Source organism: Acomys russatus, chromosome 19 (assembly GCF_903995435.1).
Source record: "Acomys russatus chromosome 19, mAcoRus1.1, whole genome shotgun sequence".
In the NCBI taxonomy this organism is placed as follows: domain Eukaryota; kingdom Metazoa; phylum Chordata; class Mammalia; order Rodentia; family Muridae; genus Acomys; species Acomys russatus.
Window position 1 is genome coordinate 37,178,215 of NC_067155.1, and position 21,551 is coordinate 37,199,765.

Consider the following 21,551-nt stretch of genomic DNA (forward strand, 5'->3'; position numbering starts at 1 on the left):
TTCTCCTCCTCCTCTTTCTTCTTCCATGAGACAGTATTTTTCTGTGTAGCTTTGGTTGTCCTGGAATTCTCTTTGTAGACCAGGCTGGCCTGGAACTCACAGAGATACACCTACCTCTGCCTCCCTGAGTGTTGGGATTAAAGGCGTGCGCCACCATGCCTGCCCGGCTAAGAATTCAGTCTTAGAAGCTGTGTTGTCCTTAAAGCCAGGGAAACTGGGGGTCCCAAGGGAAGTGGCCTGCCAGAGGCAGACTCTAAGAAACAGGACGTGGTGTTCGGTCAGAGACCCTTCCTCTGTGCCAGGAAGCTTCCTGGACAATTTAGGTCACTCAAGTGCCAGCAGCTGGCCCCTGGGACCCACAGACCGCAAGTGGATGAATGGACGGTCGCCTTTTAGCCAGCTTCCCCTGGGGTGCCAGCAGGCTCTGGCTGACCTCTCTTGTCAGCACAGGGCTAGACAAAGCAGCTTCTAGATGGGCCATGGTGTGTCACGTTGAGGGCATTTCAGGGCATGTTGTGACATGCTCATGGAGTCTGAGACCCACTAGGTACTGGGTGGGTGGCACCCCTGGCATCTCCAAGAAAGCTCCACCATCCAAGCTGCTTGGGGGCCCCACCCTGGGTTAATTTCCAGGGACCAAGTAGGGTCCCTGGTGGACACCAAGTCTCACCTTCCCAGGAATGAAAGATTGAATGGTTGGCCCTGTCTCCTGCTGCTGAGGGTCTTGCATGTGTCCTGACGCCTCTTTGTGCTCAGTGTCCAGCCCACAAGACCTGTGAGCTTCTAGGATGTATGTGTTTATGAGCTTGTTAGAACAGTGGTCCCCTACGTGCCATGGAAATATAAATGGTAACCAGATTGATATACAGAGAGTCGCCTGCTATTCATGTGTCATCCCATCTGTCTATATGTTGGCTTTGTTCTCTACCCCAGGGTCTCTCGTGTTTATTCCACACTGTCCTTTCTCCATTGGAAGAGGCCTACTCTGAGCTGTGGGCCCGGGGTGGGGACTGTCCATCTCTGCATTTGGCTCCTGCTACTTCTTCTTCTTCTTCTTTTTTTCAAAATGAAGATATTCTTTTTTTTTTTTTAAGGTTTATTTATTTTATGTATTGCATATGAGTGCTTTATCTGCAGAAGAGGGCACCAGACCTCATTATAGATGGTTGTGAGTCACCATGTGGTTGCTGGGAATTGAACTCAGGACCTCTGGAAGAGCAAGTGGCGCTCATAACCACTGAGCCATCTCTCCAGCCCCTCCTGATACTTCTTAAGGGACCAGGAATGGTCATCAAGGGCTCAGCCTCCTTAGGGGCCAGAAGTGAGGACCGAGCTGAGGACCCACTGTGGGGCACCAGTCCCGAGGTGATAGGAGGCAGTGGCATTATTATGGTCAGAGTAGACTACGAGCCAGACCTGGTGTCAGCCTACCCATCTTACATTCGCTCAAGACCTGTTGAATTTACAGCCCCATTTCTGGCCTTAGTTTCCCCATTTGGGCAAAATGGCCCTCAAGGCCTTACTTCCTTCTTAGAGTTGAGTGGCTTTGTTGAGACAAGGTTGCCCTATATGGACCTACCTCTTCTGATACTTGCTATGTAGACCAGGCTGGCCTTGAACTCAAAGAGATCCTCCTGCCTCTACCTTCTGAGTGCTGGGATTAAAGGCGTGCACCAGCACACCTGGCTTGACACAAGTGTTCCTACCCAACCCCCACCCCTGAGACAGTTTCTCCCTGTAGCCTTGGCTGTCCTGGACTCACTTTGTAGACTAGCCTGGCCTCGAACTCAGATTTGCCTGCCTCTGCCTCCTGAGGGCTGGGATTAAAGGTGTGTGCTATGACAGGTTGTTGTTGTTGACACAAGTGTTTGTTTGTTTTGTCTTTTTTTTTTTCGAGACAGGGTTTCTCTGTGTAGACTTGGCTGTCCTGGACTCACTTTGTAGACCAGGCTGCTCTCGAACTCACAGTGATCCACCTACCTCTGCCTCCCGAGTGCTGGGATTAAAGGCGTGCGCCACCACGCCCAGCTTGACACAAGTGTTTTTATCTTTCAGAGACTTCAGTGCTCTCCGGAAAGAAAACATTTATGACAACAACAAGCTGGTGAGTTGGCCAGCTGATGCCCACTGCCTTGTCCTCTAAGCCCCATGCCTCAAACCCCCAGCTTCATGTCTGAAGGACCTCTGCGCCTCAGGGAAGCGAGCCTTCCCCTTAGATATCCAGGGGCCCCATTCTGGACATTTGGTCTCTCTGTTATCTCCTCAGCCAGCTCCATGCTGAGCAAGCTGTGGTCTGTGAGCAACCTCTGATCTTGGATCTTAGGCCCCAAGAACCCTCTGTCCCTTGCTGGGGGCCCAGGGAGTGGCAGCCAACTTCCTTTCCTGAGGATGGAGGGGCTGATCCACACAGGGCAGAGCAAGGCCCCTGGAGGCTGTGGGAGGGTGAGTCCTGGTAGTCCTGGGGGTGGACTGGACCTAGTCCTTGGAGACTACCTTCCCTGGCCCTTTGTTTTGTTTGTTTGTTTGGAGACAGGGTTTCTCTTGTGTAGCCTTGGCTGTCTTGGACTTGCTTTGAAGACCAGGCTGGCCTCGAACTCACAGTGATCCACCTGCCTCTACCTCTCAAGTGATGGGATTAAAGGCGTGCACCATCACCCAGTGTTCCTTGGCCCCTTGGTTCCAGACCTATTCTGTACTCCCATCATGAGACCCTTCCCTGTACCAGCCTAACTCTCCCTGCTACAAAATAAGCCCCACTGTTCCTTGAACACATCTGTTCTTACTCCAGGCCAAGCAAGGTCCACATGGGCCCCTGACACTGATATCTCTGAGGACGGCCGAGACAGTGGACATGAGATGGTTTACCCATCTAGGCAGGGCAGCCTCTGCAACTTAATTGTCTTGAAATACAATTAAAGGTTCAGTTCCGGGCTGAGCATGGTAGCACAGGCCTTTAATCCCAACCCCTTGGGCTGGGCATACGGCTCAATGAGTAAACTGCTTGTAGAGCAAGCATGATGACCTGAGTTCAAATCTCCAGCATCCATGTGAATGCCAGATGGGTACCATAGCTGGCCTGCAATGCCAGTGCATGGGGGATAGAGACGGGGGACCTCCAAAAGCAAGCCGGCTAGCCCAATTGCTTAACTTTGGATTCAACCGAGAAATCTTGAATCAAGGAAGACATCAGTGTTAGCCTCTGGCCTTCTACACTCATGGCCACACAGGACACATGCACTGCATGACACGTACACACACACACACACACACACACACACACACACACACACACACACTTGAACATGTGTGCACACCCCCCACCAGATGCATATAGAAAAATAAACATAAGGTAGAGAACAATTGAGGGAAATATCTGACCTTCATCTCTGCCTTCCACGTGCATGTGTACATGTATGTGCACACACATGCACACACATACACACATACATGTGCACAATAGAGGCAGTTCCTCAGGTGTTGGCTGCATTGCAGAAGCTTACAGCCATGTGTGGCCGAGGTCAAGGTGGCTGGAACACTATTCTAATGGCACTGGGTGTGAGATGGGCATATATGCTAAAGAGATGAGGCCGCAAGAATGGGTGCACGGGTGTCTTGCTGGCAGGTCAGCTTGGGCAAAGGCCCTGGGGCTATAGGGTGCCAGGCAGGACACGCACTTGAGGGTCCTAGCTGGGTGGCGTGGGGTCTTTAGGCAGGCACAATACATGGCAGAGAAAAAACTTTGGTCTTTCCCTCCTGGGAAGTGCGAACCTGGAGGCTCTCATTCCCCGGGCTCTGCAGGAGAGAGGTGCACACAGAGGGCCACCAATGAGACTGACCAGGTCCTGGGCCTGCTCTGTGGGTCAGGGGAGATCTAAGGCTTGGTATGAATGTGTATGGGGGCCTTCGGGGGATGCACATGTGGGGGGAGCATAGGAACCCCGACTTGACGTCTACGTGGAGGCCACACAGGCATCTGGAAGAGGAGCCTTAGTGAAGGGAACTACAGGAGAGCTCTGGGAGCCACCAGGATGTGGGTAGTCAAAAGGAACAAGGCCCATGACATCAGTGCCTCTGCCCTAAGCTAAAGGGAGCTCTAGGAGCTTTACTTTTTTTTTGTTTTGTTTTGTTTTTTAGGTTTTTAGGTTTTACAGTACTCAGAGCAGAGCTTCACACATACTAGGCAGGTGCTCTACCTCTGAGCCACACCCCAGCCCCTCACTGGGGGATTCTAGGCAGGTGCTCTACCTCTGAGCCACACCCCAGCCCCTCACTGGGGGATTCTAGGCAGGTGCTCTACCACTGAGCCACACCCCAGCCCCTCACTGGGGGACTCTAGGCAGGTGCTCTACCTCTGAGCCACACCCCAGCCCCTCACTGGGGGATTCTAGGCAGGTGCTCTACCTCTGAGCCACACCCCAGCCCCTCACTGGGGGATTCTAGGCAGGTGCTCTACCACTGAGCCACACCCCAGCTCCTCACTGGGGGACTCTAGGCAGGTGCTCTACCTCTGAGCCACACCCCAGCCCCTCACTGGGGGATTCTAGGCAGGTGCTCTACTGCTGAGCCACACCCCAGCCCCTCACTGGGGGATTCTAGGCAGGGGCTCTACCGCTGAGCCACACTCCAGCCCCTCACTAGGGGATTCTAGGCAGGTGCTCTACCGCTGAGCCACACTCCCAGTACCAGCACTCGCCCTGGACTTGTAATCCTCCTGCCTCAGCCTGCTGAGTAGCTAGTACTACAGGCTTGTACTGCCAGGCTTGGCTCTAGGAGTCTTTGGGAGGGTGCATGTCCTCACCCCACCCCTGGAGCTCATCACTTTGGAACCAACTCTGAGCCTCCACAGCCTTACCGAGCCAAACCTCATCTACTTAGAGCAGCTTGTTATGATGTGGCTGACACCCTGAGCCGGAGACAGGAGACAATGGGCTGGGAAGGCCAGGAACCTACATATACAGGGCACCTACTGCATACCAGACCATTGCATTACCAGCTCAGTGCCTCTCCCACATCCACTGTCTGCTGCCTATCTCCAGCACCATACATACTGACCTATATATGGCTTTAGTTGCCCCGCCCCCCCGCCGCCCGCTTTCTTCCCTTGCCAAGTAACCCTCGGACTCCGCCCTATTCTCTCTCTCTCTCTCTCTCTCTCTCTCTCTCTCTCTTCATTTGACTCTTGGCTTCACTGAGATACCCACCTGTGGTTGTTGATACTTCCACCCACTCAAAGCCCTTGTCAAACTGCCAACTGTGGCTGCAGGCCTATCATCTCAGCTACTTGGGAGGTTGAGGAGGATGATTATGAGTTCAAGAGTATGCTGGCCTATGGAGTGAGTTCAAGACCTGGGCCAGGCCTACTTAGTAATAAATAGTAAAGAAGGACTGAGAATGTGACCCAGCCTTAGAGCACCTGCCTAGAATCCCCCAGTGAGGGGCTGGGGTGTGGCTCAGTGGTAGAGCCCCTGCCTAGAATCCCCCAGTGAGGGGCTGGGGTGTGGCTCAGTGGTAGAGCACCTGCCTAGAATCCCCCAGTGAGGGGCTGGGGTGTGGCTCAGTGGTAGAGCTCCTGCCTAGAATCCCCCAGTGAGGGGCTGGGGTGTGGCTCAGTGGTAGAGCACATGCCTAGAATCCCCCAGTGAGGGGTTGGGGCGTGGCTCAGTGGTAGAACACCTGCCTAGAATCCCCCAGTGAGGGGCTGGGGCATAGGTCAGTGGTAGAGTACCTGCCTAGCATGTTGGAAGTCCTGGGTTCAATTCATAGCACCTGCCCCCAGCATACAACTTGCCCTGTGTCTGGTCTCCTTAGAAGCATCTGTTGGGACTTTGAGCTTTATACACATGGACAGGCTGAGCCTGGGAGGTCACTCAGGCAGGAGCTCTTGGACTTGGAGCCCAGGTTTCATTGCGTCCCTCTTTTAGCTGGCCTGGTGGCCCAACCATCATTTTTCCTACTGTCTGTCCCACTGACTTAAACCCCTCTCCAGGCCTTTCAAGTGGCTGAGAAACAGCTGGGCATCCCTGCCCTGCTGGATGCCGAGGACATGGTGGCCTTGAAGGTTCCAGACCGGCTGAGTATCCTCACCTATGTGTCACAGTATTACAATTACTTCCATGGCCGGTCGCCAAGTGAGTATCTGTCCAGAAGGGCCCTCCCTTGCCAAAGGCATACCCAAGAAGACTGCTGATGTCGTCAGGGTCACCAGCCCATGCCTCAGTGGCCCATCTTGGCCCCTTGCCCATTTTCAGTTCTCATGATCCCGTACTGATGGGTAGTGATGCGGGGAGGGTACCTTTTTGAGACTACACATGTGGATACCTGTAGCCATGCCTGTTACCAAGGAGACCAAGGGCCTTTGTGCAAGTGTAGAGTGAGTGCTCCGGGCTCCCTTATTCCCCAACCTAGTCCTGCCAGGGAATGCTCATCCAGGCTTTTGTCCACCCTGTGTTCCTACATACAGATATACTCTTGTCCCCGTCTTTCTACCCTCTTTGTCCACCTCGACCCCCGGGGTCTCAGCGGTCTCCTGGAATCATTTGGCAGATCCTGAGTAATGCTGGGTTGACTGTGGTGATGGAAGCTGTGTGGCTCAGGCAGGGCTGGGCAGGGCAGAGCAGACAGACCGGGTCTTCTCCCGGCCCTGTGAGTGGGGAGCTGCTTGGCTCCCTGCACCACATTCCTCTTATTGCTTTAGAAATCTCCGGAATCCCCCTGGGCCAAGGGCCAGCCCCACTGGTGGTTTGGAAACAGAAAAGTCCCTTTCCGTGACCCTACATGGGGCTGTGGGCTAGGAGAAGGGGGGTGAAGGCCAGGCCAGGATTTTCTGGGAAGAATGTGCCCTCGGGCTGCCCTTCCTCAGCTCTGCATCCCACCAGCTGTTCTATGGGGCCCTGTGCCTTTCACTGTGGGCACAAGGACCTCTTAGAGGGTCCAAGCTCTGGGTGAGAACCTCCCTCCCTGACTCCTGTTTTCTGTGTCTCATGCCAGTTGGGGGCATGGCTGGTATAAAGAGACCCTCATCAGACTCAACTGAAGAACTTTCTGCAAAGAAGGTCCTGGCCCAGCCTGCCAAGTTGCCCTCAGCTGCTCCAACTCAGAGATCACCACTGTCTCCAGCTAGGACAAACCCTGTGGTCCAGAGGAGTGAAGGTGGCTTAGAGAGGCCATCTCCAAAGGCTGTAAGCATAGCTTGGTTGAGTGGGCATTGAAGGGCTGTGGGGTTTTTCTCTTAGGGTACTGCACCCTTTCCCATTGCTTTGTATCCAGTGTGCCCACTGAGGTGGCTTTCCTAGGCATGGCAAGAGTTGTGATTTCCCATAGTACAAATGGGTAAACTGAGGCACGAGAGGTCCTCCAGGTGGAATGGAACTGGAACCATAGACCTTTCCAGGCTGGTTAGGTTGCTGTCCTCTTTCCTGTGTGGGAAGGGGCACTGGGTTGGACCTTTCTTCCCTGGCCAGCCATGCAGTGTTGGGCGTGAGCGCCCCCTGCTGTCCTTCAGTGGTTACTCTAGGTTCCATGAAGCCAGGAGCAAGGTAGGCCTGGATCCTAAGAGGTGGGGCGAGGGGGATTGGCCTGATCCCAGAGCTTGGAGAGGTAGCACAAGGTACTAGGTTTGTCTCTAGCCCCACACTGGGTCCCAGGATTCCCAAAGTCCAGTCTCCTGCTCCCCGACAGGGCCAGTTTGAAGCCTCGGAGTGTGTAGCTGTGCCTATGCCCTGGCTAGTGGCTCTTCAGGGCTTCAGTTTTCCAGCCTATAAAGGTGGGGGTCTGTTGGCCACCTCTGGGCTGAGGTGGGGGGGTTTGAAGATGCCAGCTGCCCCACGGTGATCCATGATCCCCCCCACCCCCATTGCAGGTTCTGGGGACTGCGGGCAGCTCTGTTAGCAACAGCTGTGGGGTCTGTGGCAAACACGTTCACCTTGTGCAGCGGCACCTGGCTGATGGGCGACTATACCACCGAAGCTGCTTCAGGTATGACTCTCTGCTGCATGGCAGGACATACCTTTCCTGCTCACACACCTCTCGTGGCTCCCATGGTCTTCCCAGCTGTCTTCCATGGCGACAGTACTGCTGAACCCTAATAGCCTCCTTTAATGTCCTCCTCTGGACACACTGACTCATTCTCCCTTGTCTTCTCAGCTCTTTGTGGGTTTGTTTTGTTTTGTTTTTAACTCTGTGACCCTTAGTCATCTCCTTCTTGCCTCCCAGAGCCTCTAGATTTGGGAGACAAGAAGTGAATCCCATGTCCCTCTTTTGCAAGCTTGGGGTAGTTGGACTCCTGGTAGTGGGGTATACTATGCAGTCTTTATGTGTGCATCTGGTGACATGTTTGAGCACTTCCTGTGGTGTCCACACTCATGACAGGGGTACCAGCGGAGGCTGCAACTCACAATGATTGAAATCATTAATGGACACTTGATGAATGGATCGGCGACCGCATGCGTGGATGGAGGAGTACGGCAGTGCATGCCTCTGGGAGAGTGCCATGAATAAGGGAGGGGGAGAATGAATGACTGAGCGATAGCACCGGCCCTCAGTCTCTATGGCTTCCTCCCACAGGTGTAAACAGTGTTCCAACACCCTGCATTCAGGGGCCTACCGTGCCACGGGAGAGCCAGGGGTCTTTGTCTGTACTCATCACAGCCAAGAAGTCACCCCTGTGAGTCCCAAGTTGTCAAGCCTGGCCTCCAGGCAGCCAAAGGGTGCTGCTGCAGACACCAAGCCAGTCAGCACCTCACGGAAGGTTCAGGAGACAAATGGAGAGGTGACACCGCTAAAGGCCAGGGTACCGCTGAGGGCCTGGGAACCTGCTGTAGGCAACACGACGGCCAAAGGTTTCGTCCAGACTGAACTTAACCAGCCAGCTACCTCCCGCGTCCATGTGGGGAGCCCTGTGGGGCCCAGGCTACACATGAGCCCAGTGGCCACTAATTCTGTGAATAGCAAAGCTATCACCCATGTGACTAACAGCTCCCCGACAAGATGGTCATCACCTGCTCAGAGCAGCACAGTGACCGTCGGTTCCCGTCCTGTTGTGTCCCCAAGTGCTCCAGACTCTCACCCATCTGTACCCCAAGTCCAGGAAGCTTCAAAAGGTGTTAAGACTCCCCTCATCTTGAGCACGGACTCTCCAAGCACAGCAGCCACCCCAGCCTGGACCCCTTCAGCCTCTAGGACCCAGCAGGCCCGAGAGAAATTTTTCCAGAACCCTTCTCCGGCCCCAGCCCCAGCCAGAAGCAGTCCTGCCAGCAAGGCCCCCACTGTGGTAAATGCTCCCAATGGCAGGGCCCCCCCTGGGGTGAATACCCCCACCAGCAAAGCCCCTATTGTGGCGAGTACCACTGATGGCAAGGTGTCCACAGTGGTGAGTGCTCCTGCCGGCAGGGTCACCGCTGTGGTAACTGCCTCCACCAGCAAGCTCACCACTGTGGTGAATGCCTCTGCCAGCAAGGTCTCGGCTGTTGTGAATACCTCTGCCCAGGAGAGCAGCCGGGAGCAAGCACTAAGTGTTCTTAGGAAGGCCCTGCCGGGGCTGACAGGAGCTGGTACCCAGGCTCCAAGCAGGTAGGTGGGAGAGATGTGGGATGTGGCTCTGACCTGCCCACCAGGACATGGAGAAGTCTGTCCCTCCATGACTGTGTGGCCTTAGCCTCCTTATCTGGGAAGTGGAGGTCGGCAACATGATAGAGGCAGGAATTCAGGGCATGGTGGTCTTACAGGCATTGGTGACTGCTGGTGGCACACTCTAGACTGGTGCTCCAGGACCCTTATGAGCAGGGAAACAGGTGTTGACTGGGAGCCACACTGGCTCCATGCCTTGGATGGCTTGCATGAGTGGAGTGGGGTTCTGAGCATCCCTTTGTGTCTGGCATCTATAGTTTCTTCCACTGGGCACTGACCATGTGGTGTGGACAGAGTGGGGAGAGTCACCCCTTGCAGGACAGCTTCAGTGGTAGAAGTGTGTCCTGTGGTGGGCCACATACTCCATCAAGGCTCCAGAGGAGTTTCACTCTCCCATCTAGAGTTTCCTGGCATCCTCTGGTTGGTGGCTGCCTCACTCCATCTCTAATTCCATTGTTGCATGGACTCTGCTTTCTCTTTCTCTGTCTCTTCTTTTTTATATTCTTTTGTAGAGTGCTGGAGATGGAATTGAGGGTATCTTATATGCTAGGCAGGTGCTCTACCACTGAGCCACACCCCAGCCCCTCACTGGGGGATTCTAGGCAGGGGCTCTACCACTGAGCCACACCCCAGCCCCTCACTGGGGGATTCTAAGCAAGTGCTCTACCACTGAGCCACACCCCAGCCCCTCACTGGGGGATTCTAGGCAGGTGCTCTACCACTGAGCCACACCCCAGCCCCTCACTGGGGGATTCTAGGCAGGTGCTCTACCACTGAGCCACACCCCAGCCCCTCACTGGGGGATTCTAGGCAGGTGCTCTACCACTGAGCCACACCCCAGCCCCTCACTGGGGGATTCTAGGCAGGTGCTCTACCACTGAGCCACACCCCAGCCCCTCACTGGGGGATTCTAGGCAGGTGCTCTACCACTGAGCCACACCCCAGCCCCTCACTGGGGGATTCTAGGCAGGTGCTCTACCACTGAGCCACACCCCAGCCCCTCACTGGGGGATTCTAGGCAGGTGCTCTACCACTGAGCCACACCCCAGCCTCTCACTATGGTATCCCAGGTGGTAGGTGCTCTACCACTGAGCCACACCCTAAGTCTCTCTCTCTCTCTTTTTTTTTTTTTTTTTTTTTTAATTTTTTCATTATATGTGATGTGTTTGTGGGGAGGAGTGCACATGTCACAATGTCTGTGTGGAGGTCATAGAACAATTTTATGGAGTTGTTTTTTTCTTCCCATGTTTATGTAAGGGGTTGAATTTAGGCTGTCAGGCTTTCGTGGCAAGTACTTTTATCCAGTGAGCCATTTTGTCTGCTCAGTCCTTGTGGTTTTGCGACAAGGTTTCATGTATGTATCCCAGTCCTCTGATTTACAAGCTGACCTTCAATTCCAAATCCTCTTGTCTGAGCTTCCGCAGTGCTGGGATTACAGGTGTGCAACACCACACCTGTGTTGTCTGTCTCCTATAACGTTAGAGCTTTTGAAAGAGGACCGATGTATTCTAGTGTGACTGCATTTTAAAGTGGTCACATCTACTGAGGCCCCTTTCTTTCTTTCTTTCTTTCTTTCTTTCTTTCTTTCTTTCTTTCTTTCTTTCTTTCTTTCACAAGCCTTCTCTGCATGTAGCCCTGGCCGTCCTGTTTTGTAGAGCAGGTGCACACTACCACCTTTTAAAAATGAGCCCATACCCCAAGCTCCTCAGGGACTCCCCAGTGAATTTAGGAGACCCCCATTCAACCCAGTACAGCTGTCTAGTGAGTCAAGAGGTTCTATCCTGGGTTGGTCCATGTATTCCGAGTGGGACATTCCTGGCTTGTAACTGCCTGAACACACCCCCGTTTGGTGCCTAGAGGCTCCTGGGCTGGTCCTGGGATCAGCAGGAGATTAATATATTGAAGGCCTCTGCAGGGTAGGCTTGGCAGAGCTTGGCACGGTGCCACATGTTGCTTGGGTTCTGTGTACCTGCATGTGTGTTGCTTAAGACAATGCAGGTAAGCTATCGCCATACAGCCCAGGTTGGGGCTAGAACCTGGGCAGGACTGTTCAAGCCCCTGAGTAAGTTGATACTGAGCCGGGCAAGTGCAGACCAGCCTGGACCTTCTATGGTGCTTCAGCTCTGGCACACTATGTGTGATGTATTTGGGGGACATTTTAATCGCAAAGGATACCAGGTTGAATAGTGCAAAAGAGCTACCAATGCATGTAAGGGCCCCAAGCATATGCCATGGGCCATCTGGCCTGGGGTTGACTGCCCGCCGTTTCATTGGGGTCACTCTGGCAACTAGCTTTTGGGGAGTGTGTGACTCCTTGATTCACCCATATATGATGCCCACTCTCTTCCCCGCAGGCCCTCCCCAGCCTCTTCCTCTGTCCCAACCACCCTTCCGAAGAATGAAGTGCCACAAACCGTCCCTTCAGCCAAGCTGTCACATTCAGCTACCCCCCAGGCCCTTAACCGCACTTCGAAGACGGAACCTACAGTCCCCCCAAGTGTAGGCAATACCCGCTGGGCATCTGTAACCCTCCAAGATGGCAAAAAGAGCCAGGGTATATCTGCAGGGCTTGGCAAGACCAGCGCTGGCTCCAGGTCACAAGCAGCGGTGGCCGCAGTAAAGGGTAAGACTCCCTTCTATGGGATGGAGAGGGGTCCCTGGGCTCTGTCACTCTACATGCGTTGTTATATGTCCTGGCTGCCTTTCTCTCTGAAGGGTGTTCTGGGTGTTGGCTGTTCTGTGTCTCAGCTCTCAGCACCCATAGTCCTCTATGGGTCTTCATCTGCCATCCCTATGTAGCTATGTGGCCAGGATTCCCAGGGTTACATCATGACCATTGTCCCAGATTCATATCTAAACCCAGGCCACTGTGCGTTCTGTCCTGAGCTGTATCCCCAGGGTGCAGAAAGAGGGCCCCATACACCTTCACAATGGGCCTGTCTAGGATTGGGGTCCTGTTGTACCCCCGGCAGCTCTTCCCAGACACTCTGGGTTAGCATGCCCCTGCCTTATCTGTGAGTGTCTGGGAAGAGTGGGGTTCAGGATGCACAGCAGAGGTATCTTTCTGCAACTTTCTCTCTCTCTCTCTCTCTCTCTCTCTCTCTCTCTTTGATTTTTCAAGACAGGGTTTCTCTGTATAGTCCTGGCTGTCCTGGAACTCACTCTGTAGACAAGGCTGGCCTTGAACTCACAGCAATCTGTCTGCCTCTGCCTCCCGAGTTCTGCAACTTTCTCTTTGACTTCCCTGTTGAGCCACGGTTAGGTGTGAGCTAAGGATGACTATGGACAAGTAGCCATGCCCAGTCATTCCTCATGATGTCACACATGGAGAGTCAGTCCACAGGGCTTTCTTTCCATGTCAACATCCATTTGACAGATTGGAAATTGAGGCTCAGAAAGGGGCAGCGATGCCCTCAGGAGTATACAACACAGCGGCCAGGCTAGAAGCCCCACCTGTGTCCTGTGTGATGGATTGGCTCTGGGCGTTGTCAAAGGGTGCAGGTAATTATAAGGAGACATTCCAACCTGTCTTACCTACCTGATCTGTTCCTTACACTCAGGTCCAGGTTCCACCTGTCAGGAAGGCCAGGAGGAGGGACCAGAAGGATGGAGGGCCCGCCTGAAGCCTGTGGATAAGAAAAACCCTGCTGGGAGGTGAGCAGGGGTGGCTGTGTGGGGCTCACTTGGCAGGGCAACACCTGTGCTCGTGGGTCTGCAGTCTGAGCTTGGCCAGCACACAGCAAGTGCTGTACATGAGACCATGGCAGTGCCCATCCGGGGACTGACCCAGTTCTGGCCAGAAGACATACATGCACTTGGACCTTTCAGTATTTGTAGATAAAGTTGCCTCATACCAGCCTGAGTGTTCTGGGACTCTTTACCTGCCAGGTGATGGGGACAGGGGGACAGGGACACCTCATTTTGGTGGGATGACTTAAGGGATGTGGCGAATGCAGGGCACCTGGTGTGCCATGCCAAGCAATTCGCCTGGTTTAGGGTGCCAGTGCATCTTGTCCCTGCAAGCCTGAGGCCCCCGGCCCCCACAGGGAGCATGGAGCGGCCCACAGCCCTGTGCCCTGGGGTTGAAAGCAGACAGGTCCTAGACTTAGAGGCCGGGATGATGCAGGCCTGGCTAGGTGGCTTCCTTAAGAGCATATGGACCTTGGACACAGGCATATGGCCTTGAGACAGACTCCTAACTGTCCCTGTTTGGACTGGGACTCACTTTATTTTCTACCCAGGGCTCTGGAGCAAAAAGAGCCTAGGACAGGGGACACTCCCAGGAAAGCCACCAGCAGCTCTGACTCTAGCAACCACATCACCGTGGCTCACGTTCAGCTCAAGGGGACACCATGCCCGGCTGGTTCCGGGCCCAGCCTTGCAGGTAATACTTGTGGGAAATCCAGGTGTGTCCTTGTGTGGGGTATGCATACTTACTGAGGTCAGACAGAGGCCCTGCTTAGCCAGAGGGGGTGCTTACATATGGTAGGAATGTATGTACGTATGTGTTCCTGCATGGGTTTAGTGTGCATTCATGTATTCAGGCACAAGATATGTGTTTATGTATATATGGTGATGTATGACACGTATATGTGGGGGTGTGTACATGCATGTTCAGACACAGGACTTATGTATGCATATATTTTTGGATATAAGGTATCAATATGTACATGCATGCATAGATATAGAAAATATATGTGAATGTATGTGTTTGCACACTGGATAAATGTGTGCACATGTGTTTTTACCTGGGATGTATGAGGCATGTTCAAGCATAGCCTATATGTGTGCACATGTGTGTTCAGGCATCAGATATACATGGGTGAGACATGGCCTGCATATGTGTACATGTGGATTCATGTATGTATGTATGTGTGTGAGGCATGTTCAGACAATAGTCTGAATATATGTGCATGTATGTGTCAGGCATGGATGCTCATGCATGTTTAGGTGTGCCTGTAAACACATATGTGTTGGGTCATGCTTGCTTTTAGTCCAGTTGTAACATCTGTGGGTCACATCTGTGATGTCAGCAGCACTGGCATTCTGGGTCTGTTGGATGCTGCCTCCCTGGGTGGACATGGCCAGTCTGGACAGGACAGAGTGCCCTCTTGGGAGGCGCATGGCAGTGCAACACTGGCTGGCCTGGGGCAGAGTAGCGGCTTAGAGCTCTGGCCAGCAGGCTTGACACGTGTCTCTGCCCCCTCCCTCAACCTTTGTGCCTGCAGCCCCCTCGCCTTCTCCATCACACCGCAAGAAACTAGCTGTCCCTCCCAGCCTTGATGTTTCCGCTGATTGGCTCCAGTCAGAGCTCAGGAAGCCAGAAGACCGGTCCAGGAGCTGGAAGGAGAAGGAGACGGCCACCTGGGGGACAAGAGGTCGGTCCTAGAGATGCCATTCTGTTTGGAATGTGATGAAAGGGGCAATGCCTGCTGGGGCTCACAGCCTAGAGTAGAGTGGTCAGGCCATGTCCAGGTTCTGTTGGGCTTGGTGCCCTCAAGACTCTGGGCCTCAGTCTGTCTGTTTTCCAGAGAGGCCTGCCATCCACAACAGTGTCCTTGTTCCCCCCGGCGAGGCTGTGACCTCCCCAGTCAGGGTGAGTAAGCTGGGCATCAGGGGGCGGCTAGGCCTTGGTCCTGTGCCTGTGCTCATTATCCATTGGTCCCTCAGCTACACCCCAGTTACATCTCCCAGGAGGAGCTGCAGAGGCAGCTGCAGGAAATTGAGCATCAGCTGGATGCCCTGGAGCTCAGGGGTGTGGAGCTGGAGAAGCGGCTGCGGGCAGCCGAGGGAGGTGAGCAGCTTGGAGAGTGCCCCTACCAGTGGCCATGCCCCATTACTGACCATAGACCCACTGGGGGCCACACTCTTATCTTTCCATGCTCCTAAATGTGGCCTACCACTACCCTACCGCTGGGCACGCCCATGAGTTGGCCACGCCCCCATACGGCTGGCCATCCCTTACTGGCCACGCCCCCTCCTTGTACAGGCCGGCTCCATCCCATGCTAGTTGCAGACTGGCTATGCCCAAGCTGGCTGCAGGCCCTCCTCCTGTAGTACCTCTAGCTAGCTTTCTCCCTGTCCCAGGTCTGCCCTTCTGCACCAGGGTGGGTGTCGGCACTCTGTGGTCTCCCTGCTCCAGCTATGTCTCTCCACAGACGCCGCCGAGGATGGCCTCATGGTGGACTGGTTCCGGCTTATTCATGAGAAGCAGCTGCTGCTGAGGCTCGAATCGGAACTCATGTACAAGTGCGAACCCCCAAGCCTTGCGGTGCCCTGTGGGGACCAGCCGGTGGATGGGGCTGGGGACAGCCTGGTCAGGTTGAGTCTCAGCCATATGTGTCCTGCAGGTCCAAGGACCAGCACCTGGAGGAGCGGCAAATGGACCTCCAGGGCGAGCTGCGCAGGCTGATGGACAAGCCAGGTGCGCGTCTGTCCCCGGGAAAGCTGGCCTGAGAGCCGTAGCCCCATGTGCCAACTTCCCCGTTTGCTCTACTTTGACCCGTGAGAGTCTAATGGTGATACGGTTGTGGCTAAGCCATGAGGCTTTTGCTCCTATGCTTCTGGCTGTGTGACCTCCGAGAAATGCCTTAGCTGGTCTGTGCCTGAGTCTGATGCTTTGCAAAGTAAGGGCCTCACAGTGTGCTCCCCCTGTTCCCCGGACCCCGACATCTAGTGTGGAGTTCAAGGGGATGATGTGGGAGGGGCCTGTTTAGCGATGAGAACGGCCTGCCCACCATATCCTAGCTGTAGGACCTCTGCCTCAGCCATAGCAAAGCCAGAGAGGCCGGTGGCCCCACACTCGGGCTATATGGCTTGTTCTTTGATCTGGCCCACACTGTAAGCTCTTCCGTCAAGCACTCCCTTCCAACGGGGCGGGCGGCGGGGGTGGTGGGGGGGAGGAGTCCAACCATAGTAGGCAGTGTGCCTGAGAGGAGTGGGGCTCCTACTTACGGCAGGCTGTCTCCACAGAGCGTCTGAAGTCCCCCCAGGACCGCCAGCGGGAGCAGGAGCTGCTGAAGCAATATGTGGACACCGTGAATGACCGCAGTGACATCGTTGACTTCCTGGATGAGGACCGGCTCCGGTGAGGGATGGGAGACCCAGCTGGCAGGCAGGCTGCCTTTTAGTCAGTGGAAGCCAGGTTGCATTACATAAGAGCACTTGGGGTTGGGAGGCTAGCCCTCCGTTAGGGCTCCTTCCAGTATTACTGCCTCATACAGCTCAGGAAGGAAATGGCCTGTCATCCATGTGGCAGCCATGGGTGGCTAATAGACCAACGGTCTTTGGACTGTGAAACCGAACAGCTAAGCCTAAAATGGCTTTAAAAAAAGTATTTGTTTATTCGCTATTTTTATATGTGTGCCTGTATTCCTGCAAGAATATGTGTACGCCACATGTATACAAGAGCCTATAAAAGCCAGAAGAGGGCATCAAATCCCCTGGAACTCTAGTTATAGGTGGTCGTGAACTACTCTGTGGGTGCTGGGACTGAAGCTGGGTCCTCTGCAAAGGGAGTTGAGTGCTGAGCCATTTACCCAGCCCCTAAAACTTCGTTTTTATGTAGGCCACCTTCTGGAGAGTGAGGACAGTGGCTGGCCAGAGTGTTCCAAAGTGGCCCAGCCCTGTGGCGCTCCCTCTTAGATGGGTTCTTCTGGCCTTATGTCCCCTCTGCTGAGCATTACTTTCTCTGTGCATAGTAGTGGTTGTAGTGACAGATTATCGTGTGTGTGTGTGTGTGTGTGTGTGTGTGTGTGTGTGTGTGTTTTGCTGGAAATAAACTTAGCCTCATGAATACTAGGCAAGTGTTCTGCCACTGTACCCCTAACCCCTCACTGGGGGATTCTGGGCAGGTGCTCTCCCACTGAGCCACACCCCTAACCCCTCACTGGGGGATTCTAGGCAGGTGCTCTACCACTGAGCCACACCCCAGCCCCTCACTGGAGGATTCTGGGCAGGTGCTCTCCCACTGAGCCACACCCCAGCCCCTCACTGGGGGATTCTGGGCAGGTGCTCTCCCACTGAGCCACACCCCAGCCCCTCACTGGGGGATTCTAGGCAGGGGCTCTACCACTGAGCCACACCCCAGCCCCTCACTGGGGGATTCTAGGCAGGGGCTCTACCACTGAGCCACACCCCAGCCCCTCACTGGGGGATTCTAGGCAGGGGCTCTACCACTGAGCCACACCCCAGCCCCTCACTGAAGTACTTTATATGAGGACTCTAACACAGCCATACCCCAGCCCCTCAGTGGGGGCTGCCAATGTTGTGCTATAGCCCAGCACTGTTACTTTAATTTGAGGCATGGTCTTCCTAAGTTGCCCAGGCTGGCCTTGAACTTACTCTTTGGCTCAGGCAGGCTTCAAACTCAATCCTCCTGCCCAGGACTTCCAAGTAGCTGTTGTGATGTGCCTACACCAGCAAGCCCAATTTAGCACTTAATTTTAACCAGACAGCTAGGAGAGGTGGTACACACCTGAAATCCCAGCACTCAAAGGGAGGCAGAGGCATCTCAGTGAGTTCGAGGCCAGCCTGGTCTACAAAGCTACACAGAGGTCTACAAGGCTACACAGAGAAACCCTGTCTTGAGAAAACAAACAGATGAGGTGTTAGGGAGAAAGCATCTGTTCTCTAAAGCTCTCCAGGACCCACATCCCTTACAGTCAGTCACCCTTTTCCCCATTCTAGGGAACAAGAGGAGGATGAAATGCTGGAGAGTATGATCCAGAACCTGGGTAATTATGGGGCCCAGCAGGAGCCTGGGAGGATGGTCTTCCCAGCTTGGGTAGGGGCGGGGCCTCCGGTGGGCGTGGCGGCCCCCCACAGGTGGCAGGAAGGAAACTCCCCGAGCCTCACCGGAAGCTCCGTGGCTTTGTCCTCCCCTCAGATCTCCAGAGGAAGAAGTCCAAGTTCCGCTTTTCCAAGATCTGGCCCTCGAAGAGCAAAGGTGGCCAGATGTGAGCTGCACATCGCTAGCACCAGGGTCCTGGCCTTTCTCAGGAAGAGACCGGTGCTGTGGTCCCAGATGGGGTGCTTGGGGGTACCAGGGCCCTGCTCTGGGTCCTTGTAACCTCAATAAAGACATTGACCCTCCCACATTTGCCTGTGTATGTCACTGTGCCAGGGGCTGAGTGCCTGTGTCCCAGCCCTGGGCTGTGCCAGATGCTTTGGGTGGAGCTCTTCTCTGTGCTAGTTTTCTTCTCTGTTGCCATGATAAAAATATTCTAACAGAGCAATTAAAGTGGGAAAGAGTTGTTTTTAGCACCCACTTCCAGGTTACAGTCTGTTAGTGCAGGGAAGTCACGTGACCGGGCTTTGAGCAGCCGGCCGCATCACATTCAGAGTCAAAAAACAGAATGGCTATGTACACCCTTGGAGCTCAGTTTTCTTTTGTGTGGGTGGAGGGGGTGGGGGCTGGGGAGGGTCGAGACACGGTTTCTCTGTGTAGCCCTGGCTGTCCTGGAACTCACTCTGTAGACCAGGCTGGTCTCAAACTTAGAGATATGCCTGCTTCTGCCTCCCAAGTGCTGGGATTAAAGGCGCGTGCCACCACCTCCTGACTCAGTTTGCTTTTATACTTTTAGCTAATTCAGGTCCCAACCCCAGGGAATGGTGCTGCTCACTTCCAGGCTGGGTCTTTTTTTTTTTTTTTTTTTTTTTTTTTTTTTTTTTTAACTTCAATTGAAGCAATCAGGATAAGCCTACAGACTAACCTGATTGAGGCAGTCCCACATTGAGATGCCTCCCAGGTGACTCTACTGTATCTAGTTGACAGTTGAAGCTACCCAGCATCCTCTCTGGACATGTTAGTTGCTTCCTGGCTGTATATATGGGAAGGGCAGAGTGGGATACTATAACCATTAGGTCCCCATGGTCTGGGGTCTCTGCCCTGGACACCATTGACATGTGGACGGAAGATGCCTGGGGTTGATCATAGAGTCCCTGGGCGGCTGCAAGGTGTGTCTTCTCAAAGCTGGGATTGCTCTGCAGGCTTGAGGAAGAACAGTAGGGTGAGAGGCTTGGGGGAGTCAGGCCACGGATAGGCAGGGCTGGCCCAGCAGTAATGGCGCTGGGCGTGGCAGTGTGCCGGCTAGTTTTATATCAGCTAAAGTCATTTGAGAGGAGGGAACCTCAATTAAAGAAAATGCCGGGCTGGAGAGATGGCTCAGTGGTTAAGAGCATTGACTGTTCTTCCAGAGGTCCTGAGTTCAATTCCCAGAAACTACATGGTGGCTCACAACCATCTATAACGTGATCTGATGCCCTCTTCTGGCCTGCAGGGGTACATGCAGGCAGAACATTGTATACATAATAATAAATAAATATATCTTAAAAAAAAAAAAGAAAAGAAAAAGAAAATGCCTCCATAAGGTTGGGCTGTAGGCAAGCCTGTAGGGTGTTTTATTTTTTCCTTTTCTCCTCCTCCTCATTTTTCTTTTTAAAAAAGTTTTAATGATGGGAATGAAAATATACTTAAAAGTGAAGCTTCTAGAAAAACCATTTGTTCTCTGTCTTGTATCATTCTTCTTCTTCTTTTTGAGACAGGGTTTTTCTGTGTAGCCCTTGCTGCCCTGGACTCGCTTCATAGAGCAGGTTAGCCTTGAACTCAGAGATCTGCCTGCCTCTGCCTCCCTGAGTGCTGGGATTAAAGGCATGTACTACCACACCTGGCTTTTCTCTTTCTTTCTTTCTTTCTTTCTTTCTTTCTTTCTTTCTTTCTTTCTTTCTTTCTTTCTTTCTTTCACAGAGTGCCGTGGCTGTCCTGGAACTTGTTCTGTAAACTAGGCTGGGCTGGAACTCAGAGATCCACTTGCGTCAGCCTCCCAATTAAAGGTGTGTACCACCACTGCCTAACTGAAAGACATTAGCTTAATTAGTGGTTGATGGGGCCAGGGCCCATCCCTTTGTGGGTGGTGCCATCCCCTGGCTGGCAGTCCTAGGTTCTATAGGAAAGGAGGCTTAGCAAGCCATGAGGAGCAAGCCAAGAAGCAGCACCCTCCTATACCCTCTGCGCTGGTTCCTGCCTTCAGGTTCCTGCACTGAGTTCCTGTCCTGACTTCCTTCGGTGATGGACTATGCATGTTAAAACGTAAGTCCTTTCCTCCCCAAATGGTCCTGGTGTTTCATCACAGAAATGATAACCCTAACTAGGACAGAAATTGGTAGTAGGCGTGGGGTATTGCTGTGACAGACCTGACCGTGTATTCTGGGAAGGATTGTGGAAAGACTTTGGAACTTTGCGCTAGAAAAGCCATTGAGTGTTGAGATTTCAGTGAGCTGTATCGTGGGAGCTTGGAAGATAAAAATGCTGAGAGCAGTGCAGACAGGGAATTCTGAGAGTCCCTCAGTGACTCTGATTAGAGCCGTTTGCTCTTTGGGGTTAAGAATCTGTGGCTCTGGTTAGCTTGGCCTGAAGGATCACGTGCAGCTAACATGGTAAGAGAACCACTGAAGTAACGTCTTTGTTTCACTGGGGCAATGGATGCTGGTCAGCCGGGGCTGAAGAATCAGCTCTGATTAAAAAGAGCCCAGCATCCCTGAAGTGAAGTCTTTTGGGAAGCGTTTCCTCATGGTCAGCACACCGAAGCTGTGTTCCAGAGGCGGCCGATGGTTATACCTGGTGCTGGCAGCTGAACTCGGTCCTATGTGAGAGTCACCCTGGTGCTATGGGTTTTGAGGGCATGAAGGGGTCATGGAGAACAGCTGAGGCTTGGTCACCCGAGAGAGGCCATTGGTGAAGGAAGAACCTCAGTGGCAGTGGAAGGGCCAGGACTGACGGGGTCATGTTGAGGCTTGGCATCATGAAGAAAGCCTTTGCGAGGCTGTTGGTTAAAGTGGAGGCCAGTTGCAGCAGACCCCAGGACCAAGGTCAGCAGCCAGCAGTGGTGTGGAGCTAGCCTGAATCTAGGAGAAAAGTTGGGTGTGCT

The 21,551-nt window shown here is 53.6% G+C and overlaps 1 protein-coding gene across 1 annotated transcript in view; it reads left to right on the forward strand.

Annotated features, from left to right (window-relative positions):
- Positions 1–18,608, forward strand: part of Micall2 (MICAL like 2) — a 32,105-nt gene extending 13,497 nt beyond the window's left edge. The window contains exons 2-17 of the mRNA XM_051161159.1: positions 2,056–2,104; positions 5,987–6,128; positions 6,988–7,178; positions 7,859–7,974; positions 8,563–9,567; positions 11,979–12,247; positions 13,185–13,278; positions 13,866–14,008; positions 14,853–15,002; positions 15,156–15,220; positions 15,295–15,418; positions 15,783–15,873; positions 15,975–16,048; positions 16,597–16,711; positions 18,313–18,359; positions 18,512–18,608. Coding sequence (XP_051017116.1) covers positions 2,056–2,104; positions 5,987–6,128; positions 6,988–7,178; positions 7,859–7,974; positions 8,563–9,567; positions 11,979–12,247; positions 13,185–13,278; positions 13,866–14,008; positions 14,853–15,002; positions 15,156–15,220; positions 15,295–15,418; positions 15,783–15,873; positions 15,975–16,048; positions 16,597–16,711; positions 18,313–18,359; positions 18,512–18,585 — 2,749 coding nt within the window. The 3' untranslated portion in view covers positions 18,586–18,608. The remainder of the gene's footprint in view (positions 1–2,055; positions 2,105–5,986; positions 6,129–6,987; positions 7,179–7,858; positions 7,975–8,562; positions 9,568–11,978; positions 12,248–13,184; positions 13,279–13,865; positions 14,009–14,852; positions 15,003–15,155; positions 15,221–15,294; positions 15,419–15,782; positions 15,874–15,974; positions 16,049–16,596; positions 16,712–18,312; positions 18,360–18,511) is intronic.
- Positions 18,609–21,551: the final 2,943 nt, after the last annotated feature.